We start from the raw sequence: 24,724 nt of genomic DNA on the forward strand, positions 1-24,724 counted from the left end.
CACAGAAACACTTTACACACAAGTACTTGCAGATTTATTTCTGTACTTTCACAGAAATGTATCATAGTCTATTTAACATCAAGAATAAAAGCACCATTAACATGTACTCTACCTTATTTGTTTACGCTGAGCATTTATCTTAAAGTAGGTTAATTATTTCTTGACACAAAGACAAAATGCTGTTGTAATTTGCATTCCTTTCAACTGGTTGTTTAATCTTAGAGAAACAGGAACCGAAGCACTGAAATTCACACTGAATATACTAAACACAAGCAAATCAACAGTCAAACAATGCAGCACAAAGTCACATCTCGGCGCCTGGTAGAGCGTCAACAGTGTGTGATTTTACATGCTATATTAAGTCAATCTATATCGAAACGATCGATGGAGCCTCACACGGCATGGTGCTGCGTTGAAAATACCATCCAAATCAACACACACATTGCGGCTCTGTTTATGAGAGGTTCATCCTAATCTGCTGTCAACATCCAAAAATACAAGGACAAACACACGCATGTACACACGGAGCACCAGATGGCCGGTAGAGTCACTGCCAAACTGTGCTCCGCATTCACTTCTGTAGTAGGATGTAAAGAGATTGGGGGGGGGGGGGGGGGGGTAAGAGGAGGATGGGCAGAGAAGAAAAGGGGAAGGATGAAGAAAATGCAAGGGCAAAGTGCAGTGAAGTACCACCACAGAGAAGCATCACTGAGGATCAATAAATTGCTACCTCCAATAGTATATTACTAAAGGAGATTATACATGAAAAAGCAGGGTTCATCTGTCCTGTGAAGGTTTAGGTACATACATTTTGTTGCTAGTTACATATTGTTGGGTGGTTCTGCAGAAACAACCATGTTGGAACCCTCTTATTGGCGTGTTTAAAAGGAAAAGGTTCACGCTTTATGGTCAGGAGTTGTATAAGAAGATCGATTTCACCTGTCAAGCTTAGCTTAGCATAAAGACTGTAAACAGGTAACAGCTAGCCTAGCTCCATCCAAAAGTAACAACTCTAACTCTCATTAATTAACATTTTCCGTCTTGTTTAATACATACAAAATTCAAAGTCTTACAACAATTTAACATTTTACGTGGTTGGCTGGGAGCAGTAAATTCCTGGAATCATCGACGGCTGCTTGGTTAGGCTAGCTGTTCTAATTCATTTCCAGTCGTTACGCTAATATAAGCTAACTAGCTGCTGGCTCAGGCTTCGTATTATACATCATTAAACATGTCATCAAAGTGCATTCCCCAAAATGTTGAAGGATTCCTTCAAGGAACATCTGAGATTCAACAGTAAGTTCCCTGTTTCTTTGTGGTATCTTTACAGTCAGTCTTAACAAGATTGTTGTCCGTATTTTGGCCACGAATGAGTGACTTTGCAGCGGCTTTTAACTTTAGAATTGTGATGCATTTTTTTACAAATGCAAGGTCATGGAAGGAAATTGTGATATATCGTGGAGTTTGTTGGGTTTAAATGCACAAACTGGATTTTACAGTGTGGAAAACTGCAGTGATTGAAAAAAGAATTAAAGAAGAACTGAAATTTTCACTGCAATCACAAGATCAGGAGGGACTATATAATGGCAAAAAGTAGAACCTGGAAGACAGCCGCATTTTTTGCACAGTCAAATCCATCGTTGTCAACATAGATGAGGGGGAAGGCAAACTAAAAAACAAGAGCAACACCGCTGCAGCGTACAAGCGTTCCCAAATGCCTGTTTTTCAGGGAAGGACGGCTGTGCCCTAACATAAAATTATCTTTTTGAAAACAACATTGTGTACTATGTCATGTGACAAAGAAAAACCAATTTTTTCTTCCCTTTTTCAGGGGTGGCTCTGTGGAGCAGTCGTCTGTGATTCAATCCTTTGCCCCTGCAGTCTTTTCTTTTCACTTAAATCTTAATTAAAACATTTTTTGTGACATTTCAGTTACAAAAGCATAATAAAATAATTGAAAAATAATAAGAGCTAAAGAAACAAAAGAAGCTACTTGGGTAAACAGCCTTAAGGATTAGTGTAACTATTCATTATTATTTCAGTCCAGTGTCTCTTTCTGAGTCTTGTATAGAGTCCATTTTCCCATTTTCTTTCTTGTTGTGCTTCTTGTTGTCTCAATATGTGTGTCAGTTTCTCCTTTAAAAAGACTCCTTTCACAATTGTTAGCCATTGATCCTTTGTTGGTGGTATTTCTTTACCCCAGTTCCTACTGACAGCTTTCTTGCTTGCTACTAGTAATATTTTGATAAAATATCAATCACTAGCAATGACATTTTCTTTAGAAAATGTACACAGATAACGCACTAAACAACTATGAGGAACCTCATATCCTAGTATGCGCTTAAGCTCTTTACATACCATCTCCCAAAATACAGTTTTTTCCTGACATTTCCAAAGAACACAAGATCTAAAATCAAAAGACCCACACTCTTGCCAACATTTCTGGCAACTATGGAGATGCTTACTTTTCAGTTTTGGTGTAATAAAGAAACAAATCAGATTCCTCCATGAGACTTACCCCCAGATTCGCAAATTAGTGGTTGAATGGTGTAACTTCCATATATTATACCAATCTTCACCTGAAATTTCTTTCTACCATTTTACCTTGATAATATTTAGTTTAATGTTTGTCATTTGTGTTTCTGTTCTTGATATGTCAACGTGTCTGTAGGAACAAAATGAATCATTACCTTATATAGACATATAGTATTCTGCTTCCTGTTTCCTCCATTGTACCTGGAGCAAAGTGTGTCCTTGGAGAGTTTTCATTTGTGTATGAGAAGGTTGCTTTGAAGCTGTTCTCATGAGAGTTATCAGCTAACCGGATGCCTCCCTTTGCCTCCCTTTTTTCTGTGCACTTATAAGTTTTAATTATATTACGTGACTGAATCTGTGATTTTGAGGCGCTCAAGGTGTCATAGCTCTAACCTTTCAGCTGAAATAGACTGACTTTGTTATAACTCTTGTCCTGTTCTATCACTTTATTAAATAACACAAAAGACAACTTGAAGAGAAGTTGATCATTTTAGCACAAGGCTACCCAAAGCTTCAACTGCAATCTGTCCCACAGGTAACATTTTAGTTCTCAGGTAAAAAACAATAGACTGCCTCCGAACTCTGGATTATTGGTTAAGTCGGCTATGGTACGTGCTGGTTATTGTCACTTAGCCTGTCTCTAGACCCTTCAAAGTTGGTACAAGAGTAGCACCTCACGCCCAGCCTCGTGTTTTGGAGGCGGTAAAAGACGAGGCATGTGTCAGGGCCTTGAGTCTCTGAAAGCTGAAATTTTTATGCCACAGTGAAATGTGAGATAAACACTGACTGCCTCAGGGGTAAGGAATCAATCTAAAATTTATGATATGCTTTAGAAAACAGTTGGCTGTACTATAAATATAAACACGAAAAAAACACTAACATGGTCCTCTAAGTCTTAAACATGCTTGAAAATTACACCACAAATCATTTTACAAGTGCAGCATCTGTCAGTATGATGAATCTGTTTTGTTTCGTCCTGACTGCTCTGCCCTGTCTGAGATCCCAGAAGAAAACACGACAGAGAATGATCTAACAACAACACTGTTTTTCACCGGATCACTTATTCTCTACACAACAGGGCAGAGTCGCTGGTTTTGGACGCAGGATGACTGGGGAGGCCTAATTTATGCTGTGAGGTTTTATTATGAGGTTATTTCCAGTGTGTCATTTAAGCTGCCCGACTGGAGCGGTGTGTGGTTATAGGACAGCTTCAGCATGACTAGACACAAAGGATAGACATGACAGCCTGGCAGCCCCGCTGGCAACATAAAACGCTGAGGGAAACAAGGAGAGGACCAGAGAGATACAGCTGAGCAGAGGGAGCAGGACCATGTGTGTGTTTTCCCAACCGTCTCATTATTGTTCACTCGATAATCTTTTCCTAAACAGCATGAAGCAGCACCGAGTGGGGTGACTGTCGAACTACGAGGAGCAGAGGGGGTCAAACTGAGGCCATGGAGAAACTTCTATGCCATCCCAGCTGCCTTTCATCACTCACTTCTGCATCAGTATTTAAGCCTCTTTGCCTCCCTTTTTTAAGCTTGTGGGAGGGAGACCTGTGTGACACAAGAAGGAAGCCAGAGATGGGAGTGTAGCCTTTAAGCGCGCATCATTTCAGTGATAACTGAAGTCACAGAGGAAATTTTACTACTTCATGTTCAGGGCCAGGCCCAGGCTATCCATCACTGCTGTCTGATCTCAGATTGTTAATGAATTCATAGCTCTGGGATCTGAACTCTGGTCTGCTCCGCTAATGCTCTATACCTGGACTCACACTCCGGGGGAAAAACGGGAAGATGTTTTGCCTTTGCACTACTAACAGCTGTAGCAACTGAGCATAGCATGAGACTGAAGCCACTGGAGCCAATTAGGAATTTAATTGAGGTTTTCTCACTTTAAAGCTACTACCAAACAAAGGAAGCTTCAAAGGGTGTCTGTACTGAGAAGTCAAGTATGTTGACAAAAAAACAAAAACAGGACTCAATCTCCTCACACATACTTTCTCCAATAGGTAGGACATAATATCACTGGAATATGACATCCTCACAGCCTGACAGGAAGTACAGTGGAAACCATTTACAGTGATCCCATATGTCCAAGTCAGACTGATCACTGAGCGAGTGATTATTATCATCATTTGTTTTTATTTTTCTTTGTTTCTTATGCAGAACACCGGTTCAATGCAACAACCACTGTCTATCGTTTCTCACCTACTTTAAATGAAACCAGCTGCCTTCCCGTGAAAACCACAAAACCTGCTGCTGAGTGTTGGGTGTCACCTGTGAGGCAGGGGTGAGGAACACCAAGTTTCACTGCAGCATCACCTCGTTTTTTGGCAGTTTGACATATGCTTACCAGGAGACTTTGTTTTCATTGAGAGAAAATGACTGTCATGATTTCAATGTGCACGCACACTGTAAAAGAAAACTACTTGTTTTGAGTAAAAAAAAAAAAAAAGGTAAGAGCCCAAGCTGCCTTAAATTTTTAAGTTGACTGGGGCGTCGGTGGCTCAGTGGTAGAGCAGGCGCCCCATGTACAAGGCTGTTGCCGCAGCGGCCCGGGTTCGACTCCAGACTGTGGCCCTTTGCTGCATGTCATTCCCTCTCTCTCTCCCCCCTTCACACTTGCTGTCCTATCAATTAAAGGCCTAAAAATGCCCAAAAAATATCTTTAAAAAAAAAAGAAGAATTTTTAAGTTGACTGAAGTTGAGAAGACAAATTGAATCATTACAAAATTACCAGCCCCAGGTAGCCAGCTGAGAGCAGATGGGTTACCGCCAAGTATCATGGGAGCATAGTAAAAAAAAAAAAAAAAAAAAAAACAGAATTACTGCATAACACTGAATACTGTATAAATTGCTTTTCCATATGTTGTCAGGTAAGAAAGGACCCACAATGACCACCTGATGAGCTACTACATTAATGTGCGAGAATTATTTTAACAACATTTGTATAGGAATTATTCTGTCCAAAGCGTATTGATCACTGAAACCATGATAACTATAAACGGCTTCCACTGAACTTAATTTCCTTTTAGACTGAATTCAGACCTTCAGCTACCTTTCGCCGATTTATACATCTGGCAGACACGGAGCAACATTAGTACTCAATCAGTCTTGTTTTTGTCCACCTGACAAATGTAAGTTAAAGTTTTTCCTCCAACTTCTGAAGAAAGTATCTGGCTCTTTCTTTGCTAATGGCTATGGTGGGGCTATGATGCAATTATACAACAATTTTTGATGCATCTTGATGCATTGAAAAAATTAGTCTTCTAAACATGGTTAACTTTTTTCACTGTGTAACTGTTTGCTTCCTTTAAAATATGGCACATTTGTAATGATCTATAATTAAAATAACCAGATAAAATTACTTCTATTATGTTTAATTAATACAATGGCAGCAAAATAGGACACAAACAAGACACACATGTTTACGTCTATTGCATTTCACCATCCAATTGGTCCAGCCGTAACGACCATACAGCACAGTCTTAGAAAATTGTTATAGGCAATCAAAATGTCAAGAACTGGGTTTAAAATGTTCCGTTATTGACTTTTCTTGTTGAGACATAATCTTTCCAGACAGACTAACTATGCATCTAAGTATCAAATTTTTCCCCGACCTCTGCTGTGTTCATTTGACAACTGACCGCTAACTTGTGTGTCATTGAGTGATTGGTTCAGCTGGCATACAGTGGGTTTACACAAACACAGCTTATTTGCTGAAAACAAGCTTGATGAGATCAGTGAGAGTGAAACCAAGAGGTACAGTTGTGGACAGTAAAAACCAAAACAGTTGGCTAAAAGATGCTAAAATGCTATATTGAGCTGAGGGGTAACTACTTGGGTGAAAATACACAGTGGGTTCAACACCACAAGTCATCACCACATTGCAATTTAACTTTGTGGTAATATAAAAATATTCATCATTGCAGCTTTAAATATTGCCAGTATTTATCTCAAAATTATATTAAAATGGCTGCAAATCTTGGTGCAAGTCACTGCAAACTCAGCTGTAATATCACAAAAAGACTGTGAGATATATTAATATATATAAATTAAATATTTCATTTTAGAATAAAACTCATTATATATAGTCTATCACATGCCCTTTATGAAATCTCTCTTATTCAATACACGTCATGTCTTTTCTTTTACCCTTCTCATTATCCTCTTTATTTCTCTCTGGGCAGATATCATATAATTTCTTGACACAATGCAGCAGTGAAGCTACATTTTTCCCACAGTAACACCCCGCTGCCATTTCACCACACACTCACGCGTGCGCACACACACACACACACACACACACACACACCAGGTAATCCCCATCTCAACTTAATTAAACCACACCACAGCGGCACAGAACCAGACAGAAACAAAGACCCTGCTCTCATAAACAAAGATCTCACTGAAGGAAGAACACTGATGTAATTCAGGGTCGATGGGATCATGTTTTGTGTCTTGGCGCTCACGAGTGTGCGTTTGTTTGTATGTGAGCGGTGAATGACAGCCCCTTTATCTTGTCTCAGTATAGGGGAATTGCAGTCATTTGCTCATTTTGTACGCCAGTTAATAGAGGTGCATTTAGCTTTCATCCTGCTATGCCTGCTTTTGTTTTGACTAACAAAAAAAGAAACAGATGGATTAAGAGCTTCAATTACCCCTGCGAAGGGAAAGCCGTCACACTGTGTATGTGGTGTGTGTGTGTGATACAATTCTCCCCGCACTGTATCAGGGCAGAGAAGTGGTTGCCACGGTAACAGCGGTTGGGGCTTGGAGAAAATGGGAAGGGGAAGCAGGGAGCAAACAGGAGGGAAAGGAAGGAGAGGAGAGAATGAGCGAGAGAGAGGGATATGGAGACAGATGGAAGACACTTTATTTGTCCACATGCAGCACTTGATGCCAGCAGCCCATTGAGTGGCTGACACCGAAACTGAGTTTGTTGTGTATTAATACAGAGAAAAGTAGCTAAAATGGGGGTTAAGAAAATGGTGTCTTTTGAGCACTGTTGGACACTGGCATCACAAATATTCTTTTTCAACTGTTCTGTCTGAACTTTAAAGCCCACATGAAGTCCTAAAAGTATTCTGAAAAACAGATGCTGATTGTGTGACATCATGAAAAGCTCCACAGCAGTGGTGAAGATGTTTTGCCAACTGCTGTTTCCAAGGTCAGGAATGAACTTTCAATTGCAACTTTTAAGACAACATGGACGAGAAGAAGGGATGCATAATATATTATTTTCAACATGACTGCAGCGGGGCTTTGTCTGGTCAAATCTGCACCGAAGTGTCGTTTATTGGGCTAATCTCGCCATACTACTCTACTGGAGGAAAGTGTGACAATATGAGTGCAAAGTGTGAATGCCAAACAGGAACTAGTGTCTAAAAAAATAGCAGCCATCTGGCAATATTTTGGATACAGGACAGACAATATGGTTGCCTGATAACAGACAGACTTCTCAACTCATTTTCTATCTTCAATCTGTCCTTGTGTCCACTCTTTGCAATCTCCTGGGGGAGGGGGATTTGATTTTCCCTAACCAATCACTAGAGACCAACATACACCTGATCTTAGGTCATTTTAAGTCCACACTGATGTGTACCCATGCATATCTACATAACGAATGGGTCCTCATGGAGTACACCACACGGTTTCTACAGTAGCTCAGGGCACAAACCAAACACTGGCTCTAGATAGGGCCACTGGCGTTTTCACGTTTTCGCATTGGACACCGTGGTTCTCCTACACGCTGGCACCCGGAAGAAATTTCAGTTCTGCAACTTCACAGCTGAATGTCACTAAATTCTACACACTGGACCTTTAAGAGTGGAGCAAAGCAAAGTAAAACAGACTATGATTTTGGGTGATATTGAGAGAAGACATGTCGATTTAAAACAGCCCAGATAGCGGCGTCTATCTTGTCTGCAGCCACCACTATTATTGTTGTTGTATTGTCTGGCGCACCACGTGAAAGCACTTGACAACAGCTTGAAAACGGCATTAGTCGTGGTCATGGCACTGATCAGTAAATCATTAGTCCCTCTCTGTGCTTATTAGTCCTTTTTGTGTTTCAACCCAGAAATCGCTGTTAATTGTCATGAAGCCTAACAAATCAGTTAACTCAGTGGAGTGGGCGGCTTTTAAAGTTTGGACCCAGGCATATCATGTGGCACAAACACAGGTACTGTGCATGTCTGAGTCATGAACGGAGTGCACTTTAATATCTATTTATTCATCCCAAGGAACATCATTATCGCAATATTCAAAAATGTTATTGCTTATTTTCCTCATATTGTGCAGCTCTAATGACAAGTCTTTAAAGTGCTCAATTTAAGTGATAATTTCTTTACAACTTGGAAAACTCAATCTGCTGAGGAACTCATACAACACAATGAAAAGCTCCAGAGCAACTACTGAATGAACCTTCACACCACTCACTCTGACACCTACCAGCTTTGAGGAAGAACCTTTAAAGGCAGCTTCTCACATCATATTAAAGGTTAGCTGGATCAGACAAACGTGAACAAACAAACTGGTAAAACATCCGTCAGTTGTCTGATGCGATCAGTTGAAGGATGTGTTGTGTAAAGGGGTTTGCTTGAAGCAAGTTGTAAGTCTGTGAATGATAACAGGGTTCCTAAAGCTTAAGACAAGTTCAATATAAGACTTTTTTTTGCCCAAATATTTTTTCTAACATAAAACATGACTTTTTTGTCTTATAACGAAGACAAAAGTAGAACAGAACTGTAAAATACCTGCCGTTTGTTGGCAGGATTTCTCAACTTTTTTTTTACTCCACATATGTGCTTCCACTTTGTCAATCCCCATTGTGACAGGTTTGACAAACTTTTTGGGTAAAATACATCGTTACACTATCCTGATCTGTGTGATGTTGATTCAAGAGGCATTCAGTAAATCATTTAAAAATAAAACCGGGGCGTCGGTAGTGTAGTGGATAGTGCCGGCCCCGCATGTACAGAGGCATTGCCTCGCTGCAGCGGTCGCGAGTTCGAGTCCGGCCTGCAACCCTTTGCTGCGTGTCAGTCCCCACTCTCTCTCTGTCTCCCCATTTCACACACTGTCCTATCCATTGAAGGCAAAAGCCCACAAAAATAATCTTTAAAAAAAATAAATAAATAAAAATGATGTTACCGACAATATCGAGATTTTACAATGCAGTACAAGAAAAAACACGACCTCCCATGCCTTATCAATTCAAAGACTGTTTTGATTGATTTAATACATTTTAATGCCAATAAATGTCCTATTTTTGATTAATAAATGCTTTTTAAGGATCCGCAGGAACTCTCGACGAACAAAATGGTAACACTGCATCAAGTATATGCAGTATTATATACACGGTACATCCACTCATCTATTATCTGTACCCACTAAACAATGAGCTGGGATTTGCTAGGGGGTGAAGCCTCTATACTTCATCTGTCTATCCTACATATTTTAATATTCTTGGGTAAAATTAATGGTAACCACATGACTAGTTCTAAATATGAATGGCAGCAGCACTGCAGTAGTGACATTGTTTTCCAGGTAATGAATATAAATAATGAGAAAAATCAAACATACACACACAGGTTCACAGTATTATTTGATGCCATAGACTAAGCCCGTTAATACTTCTGTCAGATATACAGTACAAAAGATAAGCTGGGTTTAGCATCTTAAACAAGGACACTTCCAAAGAGCACATGCTCTTCTCATCACCCCGCAGCCGTAATGAGGTGCTGGTTTGATAACAAAGCAGTTATGTATCACATGGAGGGTAAGAAGACCACTCACCAGTCTGTAAAGCTCTGTGACGCTGATTTCATCGGGGTCCACCATGCTGAACTCCCGCCTGGGGACCAGGTCCAAGCCCAGTTGTCTGTAACACAAAGATTCAAACAGTAAGCACACACTGTGGAATGGCATGCAGATCATACACGTTACAGTATTCTAATCTGTGGCAGGCAACGCAGACAAGGTTGACTGAAGTGAGCATCAACGTGAAACAAGCACACAACATATAGACCCACAAGTGCACAGAAGCACACACGCCAGCGCTGTCAAATCACCCGTGTCAGTCATTTAAATACACTTGACAGATCGTCCTCTTCTCTAAGGAAGACATGAAAGGAAAATGTCCTCTGCCTTTAGCCTCCTGCTATGCCTAGTGTCCTCTTCCTTCCAACTTCTCCCCTCTATCTCTTTCTCTCTGTCCGTCCTCTCCGTTCCTTCACGGTTTCGACGGACAGCTCTACCTCTCACTTTCTCCTTCCTCTCCTCTCCTTTTCTTCTTATCCTCCTCCAGGCCAGCCCTTTCAGTAGACCAAATCGGCGCGCTACAGTGTGTCTCCTTGTCAGCAATAAAAGAGACAGGCCTGGTCAACCATACAACAGCCCACAGCAAGGGACCGTCCACCCATCTCACTAAGGAGGTGTGCCTGTGTGTGTGTTTGAGGACAGCCCACAGCAGGGGAATGAAGGCGAGTGAAGGGTAAGGACACATATAAAGAGAGAATGACAGAAGTTGGGAGATTTTTTCAATTCACCCCCTATGGCATGGAGAGGAAAGAGAGAAGAAAGAGAGCAGGAGGATGGAGGGAGTGCTGTCTGTGTGAGGGGGGGAGAGTCTTGATTGAGTGAGGAGTGCGCCTGCAGGGATGGTAGGTGACAACAAAAGACAGAGGAGCAAGGAGAGAAGAAAGAGTCAGACAGAGAGAGAGTTTGAAGGAGAATGGAAAAACGAGTTGCAGAAAGCTCCAGCTCAGAAGAGAAAATAAACAAGTAACTGAATCAATTATTTTGTATTATTACAGTTTTCTATCTTTCCCAAAATATGTGAAGCAATGTAATGTAATGTGTTTTCCAATGTTGTGTTTGTTGAGTTGAACTAATTCTAGATGAACGATCATTAGACCACACTTGGCTGCTTCTCAATAACTACACACATGCTTTATGTTACTGATAAACATTTTCCAACTTAAGTCTGAGTTGTTAAATTAATTTTCCACCTTCCTAGAAGCTTCCATTAAAATAAAAAATACTTTTGGGGACTTTTAACTCACATTAAGTGTGATTGATTTTATTCATTAGAATTTTGTGGAAGATACAGGGTCATAATGAGGCTATGCAGATGCGGACTGGGAATGATTCATGAGTGATGCATTCAAGGAAACTTCAACACTCGAGATTTCAGTCAATTGTTTAAAAGGGAATATGCAGCCACAGGAATGAGCAATGCACCGATCTGATACGCTAGACCTGTGTTGTCATTATACTGACCTTATCAAGCAGATCAGAAATGAATATGACGAGGCCAATCCCCATTAAATACAGTTGCTATGGCAATGTCATTATAATATCCAGCTTCCTGCTTTCAGGCTGCTGGCTTTTAGAGCCAAAGCCATTGCTGGCCTCATGTTACCTTACATGAAAATGGTTCCTCTGAGTTTAACACAGTGAGATGAGAGATTTTAAATTCAGGGAAAAGAGAACTCTTCTGCTTTACTTTGTAACTTCATTAAAACAAATAGGAAATGTAGTTATTTTTTTCCCAGTCCTCCTGTCAATGATACCAGTGGTAACAAGTTCCTGTGCAAAATTAAGCTGATCTTGACCTTCAACAGATGTATCGGTATCGGCATATTTGCTGCCCAATATGCCCCGATAAGTCTTTTTTTTTTTTTTTTACAAAACATGATCCAGAAAAAGATGCTTGTAAAAAATTTTGAATTTTTAGTTCTTTTTTGAAAACAAAGTTTAATGTTAAAATGTTTTCGAAAAAATTGAGGACTAAGTGCATTAGATAGATAGATAGATAGATAGATAGATAGATAGATAGATAGATAGATAGATAGATAGATAGATTGTGCTGGCCGATATATCAATATCTGTATTTTTTTTTCACTCTCTAATATCGACATCTACATCGGCCCTAAAAATCCAGTATCGGTCGGGCTCTAATGTGCAGGCTGTGATTCACCTCAACTCAACACAACTTACTTTGTCCCTGTGAGGGCAACTGTATGTTTTAGCCAGAGGTGGGAGTAAGTCACACATGTGCAAGTCACACAAAAGTCTCAAGTCTTGAGCTTCAAGTCACAAGCAAGTTCCAAGTTACTATGGTAAAATCAAGCAAGTAAAGTCAATTCCCTTGCTATTAACCAAGCAAGACAACAACCAGTTTCCACATTTAAATCAGTTGCACGGACAGTGGTCATGAAAAGTTGAGTTTTACTTTCAGCCTTAACAACAATTGTTGAAGTTGTTGTTTAATCAGTCAAGAAGCTAATACGTTAGCTAAGTAGACCCATTACCGTACCTTTCTTTGTGGGTTTTGTAGTGATGAATGAAGCTGGACGTTGTGGTGGTGTTGTCACTTATTTTTGAATTGCAGATCTTGCATACCACTGTTTTCTTCTTGGACTAGGCCACATCAAGATAGCTGGTCTTTACATGGCACTGTTCTTGTCTGCCACACCCTAGCAGGTTGCCAGGTCTGCACACATTACGCTACAAATCACCCAATAATATTCCAAAAACAAAAAGCAACTTCTCAATATCTAGAAAAATGCAAACACTTAAACTGTCTGAAGACTAAGGCCCAATCCCATTTCTACCCCTTAAATCTTCCACTTGGTATTGAGTGCCCTTGTTTGTGAGATAACCCTTAATGAGGGAAGTGAGAAATATTAGGGGAGAGATCTTTCCCTAAGAAATGAGACACCACTACCTGCAAATCAGCGTGGCTGACATGCAGGTATACGTCACGCATAGTATAGACGATACAGGTAGTCATTCAGGTTTGAAAATGTCGGCTACAGTGCTTGTGTTGTGGCATGTGCTATGTTTATTCTTCTCCGTCTGATGAATCAACGGAAAAGAAATGCTGAAAACAGGAGGTACCTACGACGTCTTCTAGTTCTCATCGATTTTGTTTGGGTAAGTCGATTTGCTTAAATATTTTGACACTGTGTTCCACCGAGATGCTGGTGAGTTTACGCTAGTCCAACCATCTGTTGTTTGTATAGCCTACATTCTGATCGTACAGTAACAAATTGTTTTCCAAAACTTGCCGAAGTTGCTGACTTCGCAAGGTGTTCTGGGAAATTTCATCTTCCACTTCGTTCTAAGTATGGGTCGGGGCTCCCTTGGAATCTAGGGTGGATTTTAAGTGTTGGAAACCACTTCCACTACTTCAATTCTGTTTTGGGATACCACTAGCCTAAACGTGAATGCGCACAACCAAGTGCAAATGGGTATTTCCAGGGGAAGTGTGGGTATTGGGACAGGCCCTAAGTCAAGTGTGAAGTCAGAAACGTAATCAGTGTCAGCCAAGCAAGCCTCTAAAGTCTTCAAATAAGCAACGACAACCAGCCATGTTCACTACTGAAAACTCAATAGTTCCTGGATCATCCCAAAGTACCTACAACGGACAGGGACTTTCATGGGTTCTGAAACAATGGCATCAGAAGTGAAGTTTTAGTTTCTCCAGTCTGAACACAGGTAAAGTTTGGTGCTAAAATGATTCCTGAGTCACCTCAAAAGTTCCTGCAGTCAATACAGGCTAATGGAAGACAAACAAAAAGCCAATATAAATGATGGAAAAAGGATGATGTGAATTTGGTAGTGCCTTTGCAATAAAAACTGCACTTCAACAACAGCATTTCAAATCCCTGATGTCAGACTTTTTTATTGCCTGCACCAAAAAGCAAGACTTAAAGTGGCTCTGGTTCACAACTACATTACCATGCAATATAAGAACATAACTTTTACAACAAAAAAATGACTGAATGTTCCCTGTGATGGATTACTGTTCTCAAGCAAGCCTCTAGTCGCTGGTATTTGATTTTCATACATCACTTTAAAGTGAATGGAATCCAATGGCTGAGCAAAGGGTAGAAAATCAATCTTAAAACTAGTAGCAAAGTTAACTGATGAATGATTAATGACATAAAACACAGCAAAACAAACACAGATATGGTCTTTTGAGATGGAACAATAAACTCACTCGTTGCCCCAGTCCAATCTCGCTGTGATGTGCTGCTTGACGTCCCTCATGCGGTCATGGGTGAGGTGGCCCACCAGCACCTGCCTCCTCAGGTCCAGGATTTCATTCATCACGTGCCAAAGTCGGTGGAACAAATCCCCCTCATTCTTCTGCGGAAATAGGAAACGGTGAGGAGGGACGGACGAGGAAAACATTCGTGGAGAAGCACAGTGAGCCGGTCAAAGGCAGTGATTGAAGGGGAAATTGACAAACAGGAAACAGAATGGAGGAAAGACACAGATAAAACGACGAAAATATACAGTTGCATCGAGCCTCCCAAAAACATAAGTAAAAACGAAGTGACAGAACACACATTAGAGAGCCAAATCGACATTGAGAGGAACAGGGCGACCCACAGAGAGAAGCAGACAGAAGGACTTAAAATGGATTTGTGCAAATTAGCTCCAGTGTCCTGCTGCTTTTCACCGCAAATTTATGCACTTTGATCTGCGAGTATTCATCAGCTCAATTTAATCAGCACCCCAGATAGCTTAATAGGCCACAAACACAATCATTCCAACTAATGAATGTGTATGAAAAAGCTTCGACTGTTTGCGTCTTTTGAATTACCGAAGGCCAAATAAATTCCCTTCATGAGAAACCTGAAAAGGCAGCTTCTCTTTGGCAGTGGAGATATTTAAATCAATGCAAACTGTGTGTGTGACATGTGTGTGTGTGTTGGATTCTTACCACATAGAGTTGTTTCCACATGGCACCCCAGTCTCGCAACGTGGATGTCATCTCTGTGATGACAGAGTCTTCAACGGGGATGACCGTCTCAAATTGCCTTCAAACACACACAAATAGAGTTCAAACCTCTCTGGAGGAATACCAGAAGAGAAAAAACACTGCATTACTTACCCTTTATTCTTGACGTGGGCGTTCTTCAAGTGGATGTAGCTGGATGGGAAGATCCCCTTTGGACAGAAGATAAACAGGTTAATGAGAGGTCCGTCAGATGCTCAGCGAGTCATTCTAATATGTGGCTATTAAGCCCATAATCAATACAGAGCAAAGTGTGTTTGTGGGTTAAAAGCAGGGGAGCGGAGGGAGAGGGAAGCAGACAAAGAGATAAAAGCAAGGAGCATTGGGATTTAGGAGACAAAAAAAGATGAAAAGTGTGTTTGTGTGTGTGTGTGTGTGTGTGTGTGTGTGTGTGTGTGTGTGTGTGTGTGCGCCTTGTTTGACGCTAATAAACTGCAAGTTGCTCCCCACTGACTTGGGGAGATCAAAGCCGAACTTATGTTTAAGTATCTGAGAATAAATGCATCACACTCACGTTTGAACACACAACTAACACTTCACTCTCAACTTGATTTTTATTATTACATATTTTTCTGCATCAGAGTTTTTTAAAGCCACACCTGTTACTATCAACCAGACTGTCTGTTTTAACAGCAGTCTTTTGTGCCTTGTGTTTTGTGCATGGGATGTGGCTCAATTAACAGTAATGATTTTGTCTGGTTTAACTGTGGGCCTTTTCCATTGTCACTTTTGGCCAGGCCAAGTCATACCATGCACCACTGATTTGCCTTTCCTTTGTCAGTTTAACATGCCCAGCTGCACCAAACTGCGCCAGAGATGGACCTTCTCTGTAGTAGGGCCAAAAGCATGCCTGACCAACTCTAACAATAAGAACAGAAACCACCACAGTGAAATGTTAGATGAAGAGCAGCAGACAACAGGCTCTCACCATACCTCTGCAAACAGCTCACTTCCAACAGGTAAACTTCTTTTACCTGCCCTGCTGTGTGATGGGAAAATACTTGCAGCAGAAGCACTAGAGGACTTAACTGTGGATCAGCCTGCTGCTTTTAAACATCATCATTCTAGACAAGCTGTCTTCAGCTAAAGACACACAGCTTTAAGTGGGTAGCCCTGTTGTAATAGAGACGTAAATCCCTGCTGTACTAGGCTGATTGACCAAATCAAACCAAACCAAGCGAGCACAGGGTTTTCATTATCAAACTATACGCAGACGAAGACTCACTGTCAAATGGAGTTGAATTTTAGATGCAAGAGCTGTCATCTACTTGACTTTTTGTATGTTTTTTTACTAATAGACTTTCTTCATCGCAGTTATTCTGAACTGTCATAACCTTTAAAAAGCAAGCGTAATTAATAACACTAACTTTCGTTCCATTCTTTTTAACGGTCCTCATAAGCCAGGCCAGTAGGCCATCACGCACAACAGCAGGGTGCTTAAGCTGACGAACCTGACTGGAAGGAGCACAGCCGTTATTCCATTTCCTGCTATGTCACATCATGATATCTGTCATGAAAAAGGTTTCGGGGCTCTGTTTAAACAGTTTGTAGCACATGGAGTAAAGTGCATGGTGCAATTGCATCTAGGGCAACTCCAACTCCACTTTTGCTAGTTAAACGGTGCATAATCTGGATACAAAGTAAGGCACAAGGGGCAAAGAGGTTGTATTTAGCTCCTTCATTAATTACAGGTGTGTTTTGGGCATATCATGAATTCAACCTATCAGAGTGTCATCTCCCATTCCCTTTAAAGCCAGGTGTGCCTGCTATTTACATGGTGGACTTGCAAATTGGAGACGCAAGCAGTGTTCTGCTGAGAGTGATGGAGCAAGAGCTTAAAATTTGACTTTTAGCTTCTGAAATAATAAATGAAGTTATGCTGCTCCTTTGCATATTCATGCACAGCCAGTATGTCGACAGCTCTGCTCTGCTCTCTGCTATGTTCACATTTTAGAGAACATTATTAATACTTCCCTCATTGACAATGTATTATTTCACCACCTATCTACATGTCCCTATGTAGGTGCATCTTGCTATCTGAACAATGCACCCTTCAAATAGCAGGAAAATACTACTACATTATGACTTTGGACCAAGTTTGTGTCAGTAATAGTGCAATGCTTTCTGCTGCCTCACAATTGAAATGGGCCCACAATGCACCTGACCACACTTCATTTAAGACCTACACGCCCCTGGATGGATGCAAGTACATTTGTTACTTACATAATTTGACAACTGCATAAATCTGACACTAGAAATTACAGTGTGTCACTTTGCGTTTGGTGTAAGATAGGGCCAGTAAAGTGATCCCACTCAAACTGGTGTAACAAAACTAAAAGGAGTGTACCAACACAGTGCCATATAGAGCTCTCATCAGGCAAAATCAGGCAACACCTGTGTGGATGTGACAATGGTGCGTAGGGCCTTTAAAACTAAACAGAACTGGCACCACTATGACTACAATAAAAATGCAGCTGATGACACAGCTAGCAGCAGCTAACAATGATAAGCCTAGGGGACACTCGCAAATATGACATCGCTGCTCTTGACACAGCGTTCAATAAAAAGCAGAGGGGGTTAAGTGAGGGCACAAATGACTATTAAGCAACCTAAATACACACCCCCCAAAAAAATGGTCTCACCTTGACATTTGGATTCTTCAGGATGAATCCTCGGTACCAGCCTGCAGAGACAAAGCAGCGTTTTAATTTCCAGCATGTCACTGTGAATAAAGCACCTTGAAATCTTTATATCTGGCCTAAACTGCAGGGAGGAGAGGAGCAAGAGATATATGGCATATATAAATCTAATAATAGGAGGATAGGGGAGGAGATGCATGTGTCCATGTGAGAGAGAGGTTGTGTGTGTGATTTAACGACAGTGATCCAATCCGTCTGACAGCTGTATGCACAAAAAAATTCATAACAAGCCCAACAGACATTTATTTTTATTCCAATTCAGTGTCATGTGAAAAGTGGACTGAGACACAAATGGATTGCTGACTGGGTATCTCACTGCCAACTGAATAACTTTCCGCTGCCAATAAAAATGTCATCGTGCCAGTTTAGATTTTCTCATATGTCACAGAAGCACTCAGGAGCATTGCGGTACAAAGTAACTTCTATTTTTTTCACAACCAGTGTTTGCAGTGACCACAGGCTAATGCACAGCAGAGTGAAGGGAGGAAACCTGCAAAACAAAGCAGCACTCAAAAAAGAAACCCCATAAACCTCACTATGACTTGACCAGCAGGTGTGAAAGAAAGCAGAGGCGGAGAAAGAGGTGAAAAAGCTGCGGCTTGCAAACGCTCACGCTCTTCTCCTCACACCATTACACACTCCAATCTGGGCTCAAGCCAAATTAGAATCTGCTTGATGCTTTTTGCAAATCCCAGCCCTGATAGAAACAATCTAATACCTTTATATCGGAGGCTTTGAGCTGATGCTCTTTTCCAAACTGACGATTTAAGCTCATTCCACTGTTGCAGTCATTGTAAGTCCCTCCAGATAAGAGCATTAGCTAAATAGCTCAAATGTAAATGTATTAGATTATTCTAATCGCTGTTGGGTTTCGCCAGAGCATCTGTGACTTAGGTAGTATTTTCTCCCTGGTTTGTTTCAGGCACGCATGGTCAGAATAGCATTGAGTAATTTGTCTGGTGTGCACTGTGGAACACATGCTCAGTGTTTCCTAGATGAGTCATTTTTTCAGTAGCCGAGGTCAAGTACTGGGACAGCTTTCTGCAAAGTTATATGAAAGCAACACATCTGTTTCAGATAGGATGTGATAACTGATCAATGTTTTCAATCAGTGACTCTCAACCAGGGATATCTGTATATTTGCAAGGAGGTATGTGCAGTCTGAAAACATAATGCTGATATTTACTAAATTTATTGTCATAGTAACAAGTAAGCAACGTGCTACAAATCACTGCACAGTGCACACCTCCCACTAACCTGAACCAGTTGTAACAACTCAACTCCTTGTGTTGTGATAGAGAATGTGAAAAAAACTTGTTAACAAGCAAGCAAAGAAGTTAAAATAGTCAGCTTGTGGCAACAAATAAACATCTTGTGCCACTTCTGTAGTGGCATAAATTCAGACTTTACCAAACCGAGTTAAACTTTGATAGTTCATTTGTATGGAAAAATGACTAGGGCTGTACCGAACAGTTCAAAACTTCATTCACAATATTCACATTCAAATTCTAAATCAATGTTCAAATGTTGTGCACATTTTTTTTGTTATTGCATGTTTATTCATCCTGTTTAAACCCTGTATTTTTGCGCAGTTTCAGATAAGTTTTAGGCTACACTATCATTATTAGTATTCTATTATTTGTAAAACTAGATTCCAGTGGTGGCTGCGAAAGACTGTTTCTGAGTGGTACTATCCAAACATTTCTAATAACTTCAGAGCATTGTAAAGTCCAAAAGTCAACATTTATTGAAAAAAGAAAAATGAAGTCATTTCCAAGACTCTCAATATGTTTTCATGTGATAAAATATTCTGCTTTGATTCATGTTTGTTGATGTACAAAACTATCCAAAGCCTATCCCAGCTGACATTGGGCGAGAGGCAGGGTACACCTTGGACAGGTCGCCAGACTATCACAGGGCTGACACATAGAGACAGACAACCATTCACGCTCACATTCACGCCTACGGCCAATTTAGAGTCACCAGTTAACCTGCATGTCTTTGTACTGTGGGAGGAAGCTGGAGTACTCAGAGAAAACCCACGCTGACACGGGGAGAACATGCAAACTCCGCACAGAGGGGCTCCCTAATGAACCAGGAACCCTCTTGTTGTGAGGCGACAGTACTAGCTACTACACCACCGTGCCGCCCCAGGTTTGAGCAGAATCACTGTAATCAAGAATGTGTCATCAATGGGATGCCTTGCTGATGCACAACATAAGTAAACAGTAGTAGCAATATCGCGGATTACACTGGTTAATTGCGAACTTTTGTTCTGTTATTAAAGACATTTGTTTTTACTCAAAAAACAAGCATGGACCAACTAATAATGAGACCACTGCACGTTGTTTTGTTTTCTGACAGTTTCCTACTTGACTTCTCCATTGTCGCCTTCTCCATCCTTTCCAACCTACTGAATATGACACATTCACTGGTGTCGTCATGGTTTGTACTTCAGCTCAAGGACCACTTGCTATTTTTTGGCTCCAGCTGAGAAACAACTTTTCAGGTTCTGAACCAATTTATTTTGGTCGAAATGCTTCATAACAGTTCAAAATTAGGTAACCGGAACATAACCAGTTCCATGTTAGTGGAAAAATGCTAACGTAGGCATGCACCTGTATTAACAGGGCGGTCTAACAACAATCTAACAGCACCATATATTACATTTACTGATTAAACAAAGTTGATTTAATAAAAAGAGACCCATTTTATTCAATGAATAACTTTACTCAAACTGAGGATTTTGTTCAAAGATTTTTTTAAATAAAATATGACCACAGACATTTAAAGCTTCATTCAAAAAATTTTAATAGAAGCTAATATCAAAAAAAAAAAAAAAAAAAAAAGACGGTAAAGCCCTAAACGTTACTGTAACAATATCCACTTTTATGTGAGTTTAACTAACGTCTACTGTAAAATCATTTGAGATGTGGAACATGACACATTAAGTGTCTATGATGGGGTACTTGGGCTCATCTGACAGAGCTGTGGGTGCACATTAGATTAAACAGGTTGGGAGCCGCTGTTTCACATCATTTCAACTACAAACTGTACACTGCAAATGTATTCACTGCTGTCAGGAACTTAACAAAAGTTCAAAAAAGAGCCACTGACGTGCCAAGTCAAAAATCAATTACTGAGGCGGTGCCTTCACAGACAGGAGCCACATGTCAGCAAAGACACTTCCACGCGATAAGCTCCTGTGTTTTGAAGTGTCAACAGTATCAACATGAGGCAGACCCATTAGTCTGTCTCCTCCGCTGTCAGCAGCCCGTCTCTCAGCCTCCTCGCTGCTGGCAGGATTTTGATTTTGTTCCTCCCATTTGGGCCAAGCATTCCGCTGGCTGTGCTATTGTCTACTTCCTCTGGGCCTTTTACCGCAATATCACAACCCCTTTGGCTGGCTGGCTGACTGGCTGCACGACTGACTGCTCGACTGGCTGACTGGCTGACTCTCTGTGCACGAGCGTGTCTCCCAACAGGAAGTGAGTGTGTTAAGAGCTCCGGAAGAGGGAGGTGTGTATGCGTTTGTGTGTGGCTGTTTATTTGTGTTAAGGTGTGCATAAGAGTGTGGCTTGGCTGTGGTTAGATGATTTCATATCATTCTGGTAATTAAAACAGAGGCGGGGAAAGAGAATACAGAGCAAAAAAGAGGATGAAAATCATATTACAGACTGCAAAAGTGACAGCGTTGCAGAGAGAGCAAGTAGAGGAGAAAAACAGACTCAGCGTGGGCAGGAAGGCGGGAAAAGCAGCCAGTCTGTGGTGCAGGAAACAGTAGCAAACATGAATTTCCACAGGCAGTCATCACAGACACGATGCTGCTCAATTCGTGCACTCACTGCACACTGATTTCCCTCAAAAATACATGAGAAGTTTGATATTCCGCAGGTTATCTTCTTTACTTGATCAACCAACAAATCTAAGTGTCCTTGCATGTGTGCGTGTGATTGTGCAAATCACTGCAGTAATGTGTGTTTGTGGACCTGTTTATGGTTGCATGCATAAATATGTGCACCAGTATGAGAGTGTGTGCATGCGTTTACCAATTATTTGTGACAGATTTAATAAGGTAAATCCAAGAGTAACAGCTTTCAAGTGGATTTACATGATGTATAAATGAAATGAAAAGAGGAAGTGTTCCAGTGCATGTGTTCGCTTCGCTACTCAAGCAAAAGCAATTGTTTTCCTGACACGTGCTATTCTGTTTGATTCATTCTCACAGAAAGCAGCTAATTTGGAAATAATTCACACTCGTTAATTGTGTACCATGTGCACCGTACCTTCACATTTCTCCAGGATCTGCACCGTGTCTCCGATTTCCAGCGGGAGGCCATGCTGAACAGTCCCTCGGAAACTGGCCAGCACTGAAGGGAAAAAGAGACACAGACACCCACATGAATTATTTTAACATTTGAGCTTGGTTATGCAGAGTTGGAAAATGGTTCAAAGACATGAGCAAAGCCGTACGAAACAAAAGGCTGAAAAAGTATCACAAAGAGAGAGGAGGTGCGATCGATAATCTGTGTAGGTGAAATAAAATCAAAGCTTATATAAATAATAAAACATCTCTGTATTTGTGCTTAAACTCAAAATAGTAATACGCAAAACAAACTTACATAAATACATTCTGTGTCATACAAAAAAATTGAAATGCATGCATAAAGAGAAAGAATGAAAACATTGATTTTCGGAAGGTCTGGAAGGACGGTTACAGCAACCTGAACATGGGCACATTTGCAGTAATGCAACACACCACCCACTCAGTCCTCAACACTCAGGGGTCATAAATCATTTTGCATGATGCACAGATAGAAGGAGCAGCCTGTGTTTTGCTTCACCTTGGACTGTTTACCGTAGTGATTTCTTTCCCTACTGAGAGACTACCCAGCGGGCGACCTCAGAGACACGTACAGGTGGTAAAATAACATCTCTACCAAGTTCTACAGATCTGACATGGCCCCTTACTGATACTGTTTATATGATGAAAGCTTTGAGAGTGGACGTACAAGGGCAAAGGAATTGTGTTATCCTCCAGGGGTCAAATATTCAGACAGAACTCGCGAGTTTTTACATGTTTTTTACTTTCCAAATCGAATCAAAACAGATGGAGAGCAGATGTAGGGATGGACTTTAAGAGAAGCTTCTGTATTTTTCAGCCTGGACTGGATTTTTCCATGTTTTTGTGTTGAAATGACTACTGAGAACAATAATTTTTGAAATTGGTCGGGAAATGAGCAAGAGCGCTGCAGCCAGCAGAGCTCTGTGAAATGGCCTGCAATGTAAATCTTTGGGGCAATAGTACACATTCAATGTCCGTCCCCTTAAAGTAGGGATGGCTATCAGTACTTTATAACTTTCTTCAGTCAAACAATACCTGCATTCCATCTTTTTTGTACCCAGATCGAGAAAAACATGACTATTTGTATGGTTTTGCTCCCAGCCAATCACCATGTCTTCAGCAGCTACAACCCAAACAGTCTGTGGTTTGGTGAAGTCAGTAGTTGGCAGTTCAGCGTGCCGAGACACCACCAAAATGTTTGGCTATGCTACATGCCTGGTGACATTTTTACACTACTGAATGCTGTAGGAAAGAGAATTCCCACACACTATATTATAAGTTGCAATAAACTTTATTTAGCAAACAACATTTCGGTCATCAGACCTTCATCAGATGAACTTCATCTGACGTTAGAACAGTGTGCGGGAATTCTCTTTCCTTCATCTATGGATAATTTCGTCCTACGCCCGTCTACAAGCTTTTGAAGGTGTTTTACGCAAATGAATGCTTCCATTCACATGTTGGGTATCGAATGATGTAGGTATCAAATGCAGTTCTCCACTGGTATCAAGATCTCTGTAAGGGTACTAGCATCGTAATTTCTTAAATGATACCCAGCCTGAACCAGAAGTGATTGTTTTTGCCACTGACAGGCTCTGATTGTTAGTATAAGTGTCTGACAACATTATGTAAAGGACCCTACAGAGAAATAAAACATTTGACTTTACCTTTCACTTGATCAGGTCGGTTTGTTATTGTTGCCTGCAACTACTCAACTTTCAGGACTTCAAATCAAGACTTCTCTTTGAGCAAGACTTGGTCACAACAAACAGACCGGATCAATCAAAAAGTAAAGAAAAATGTTTTGTTTCTCTGTAGGGTTCTTTCCGTAATGATGTCAGACACTTATAATAAAAATCTGAGCCTGTCAATGGTAAAAACAAGCACCTTTACGCGAGAGGCACCTGACAAAAATAACCTCTGGTGATTTACCTGATATCAGACACAAATATTACCTTGTTACACTCCGTTTCCGTTTTCAGTTTGGCATTGATATTCTCTTAACAATCACTAGTGACCAACATACCTGCCTGAATCTAACATTATTTTAAGTCCACACTGAGGCTTAACCATGCCAACATACCTGGTTTGCTGGGATTATAAAAGTGAAGCGGAGTGAGGTAAAACAAACCACAATGTCAGGCAATACTGAGAAGACGCTTAGATCTTAACTATCTATAGCAGTTGCTATTGTTGTTAATACTCCTAAATGGTTCTGGCGCACTGCTTGACAACGCTTGAAAATAATTCCCCCTGTGGCGCTTATCGGATCATTTGGATCGTTTTTAATTTCTACCAAGAAACCACTGTTTCATTTCGAGTCTAC

At 40.8% G+C, this 24,724-nt stretch overlaps 1 protein-coding gene across 7 annotated transcripts in view; it reads right to left on the bottom strand.

The window, feature by feature from the left end:
• Positions 1-24,724, bottom strand: part of dock4b (dedicator of cytokinesis 4b) — a 171,982-nt gene that overhangs the window by 107,443 nt on the left and 39,815 nt on the right. For all 7 annotated transcript variants that reach the window (XM_049566555.1, XM_049566558.1, XM_049566557.1 and 4 more), the window contains exons 2-7: positions 22,340-22,423; positions 17,997-18,037; positions 15,451-15,506; positions 15,280-15,376; positions 14,551-14,699; positions 10,338-10,422 (exon numbers count right to left, since the gene is read on the bottom strand). In XM_049566555.1, the coding sequence (XP_049422512.1) occupies positions 10,338-10,422; positions 14,551-14,699; positions 15,280-15,376; positions 15,451-15,506; positions 17,997-18,037; positions 22,340-22,423 (512 nt within the window). The remainder of the gene's footprint in view (positions 1-10,337; positions 10,423-14,550; positions 14,700-15,279; positions 15,377-15,450; positions 15,507-17,996; positions 18,038-22,339; positions 22,424-24,724) is intronic.

This window comes from Epinephelus fuscoguttatus, linkage group LG22, assembly GCF_011397635.1.
Source record: "Epinephelus fuscoguttatus linkage group LG22, E.fuscoguttatus.final_Chr_v1".
Classification (NCBI taxonomy): Eukaryota; Metazoa; Chordata; class Actinopteri; order Perciformes; family Serranidae; genus Epinephelus; species Epinephelus fuscoguttatus.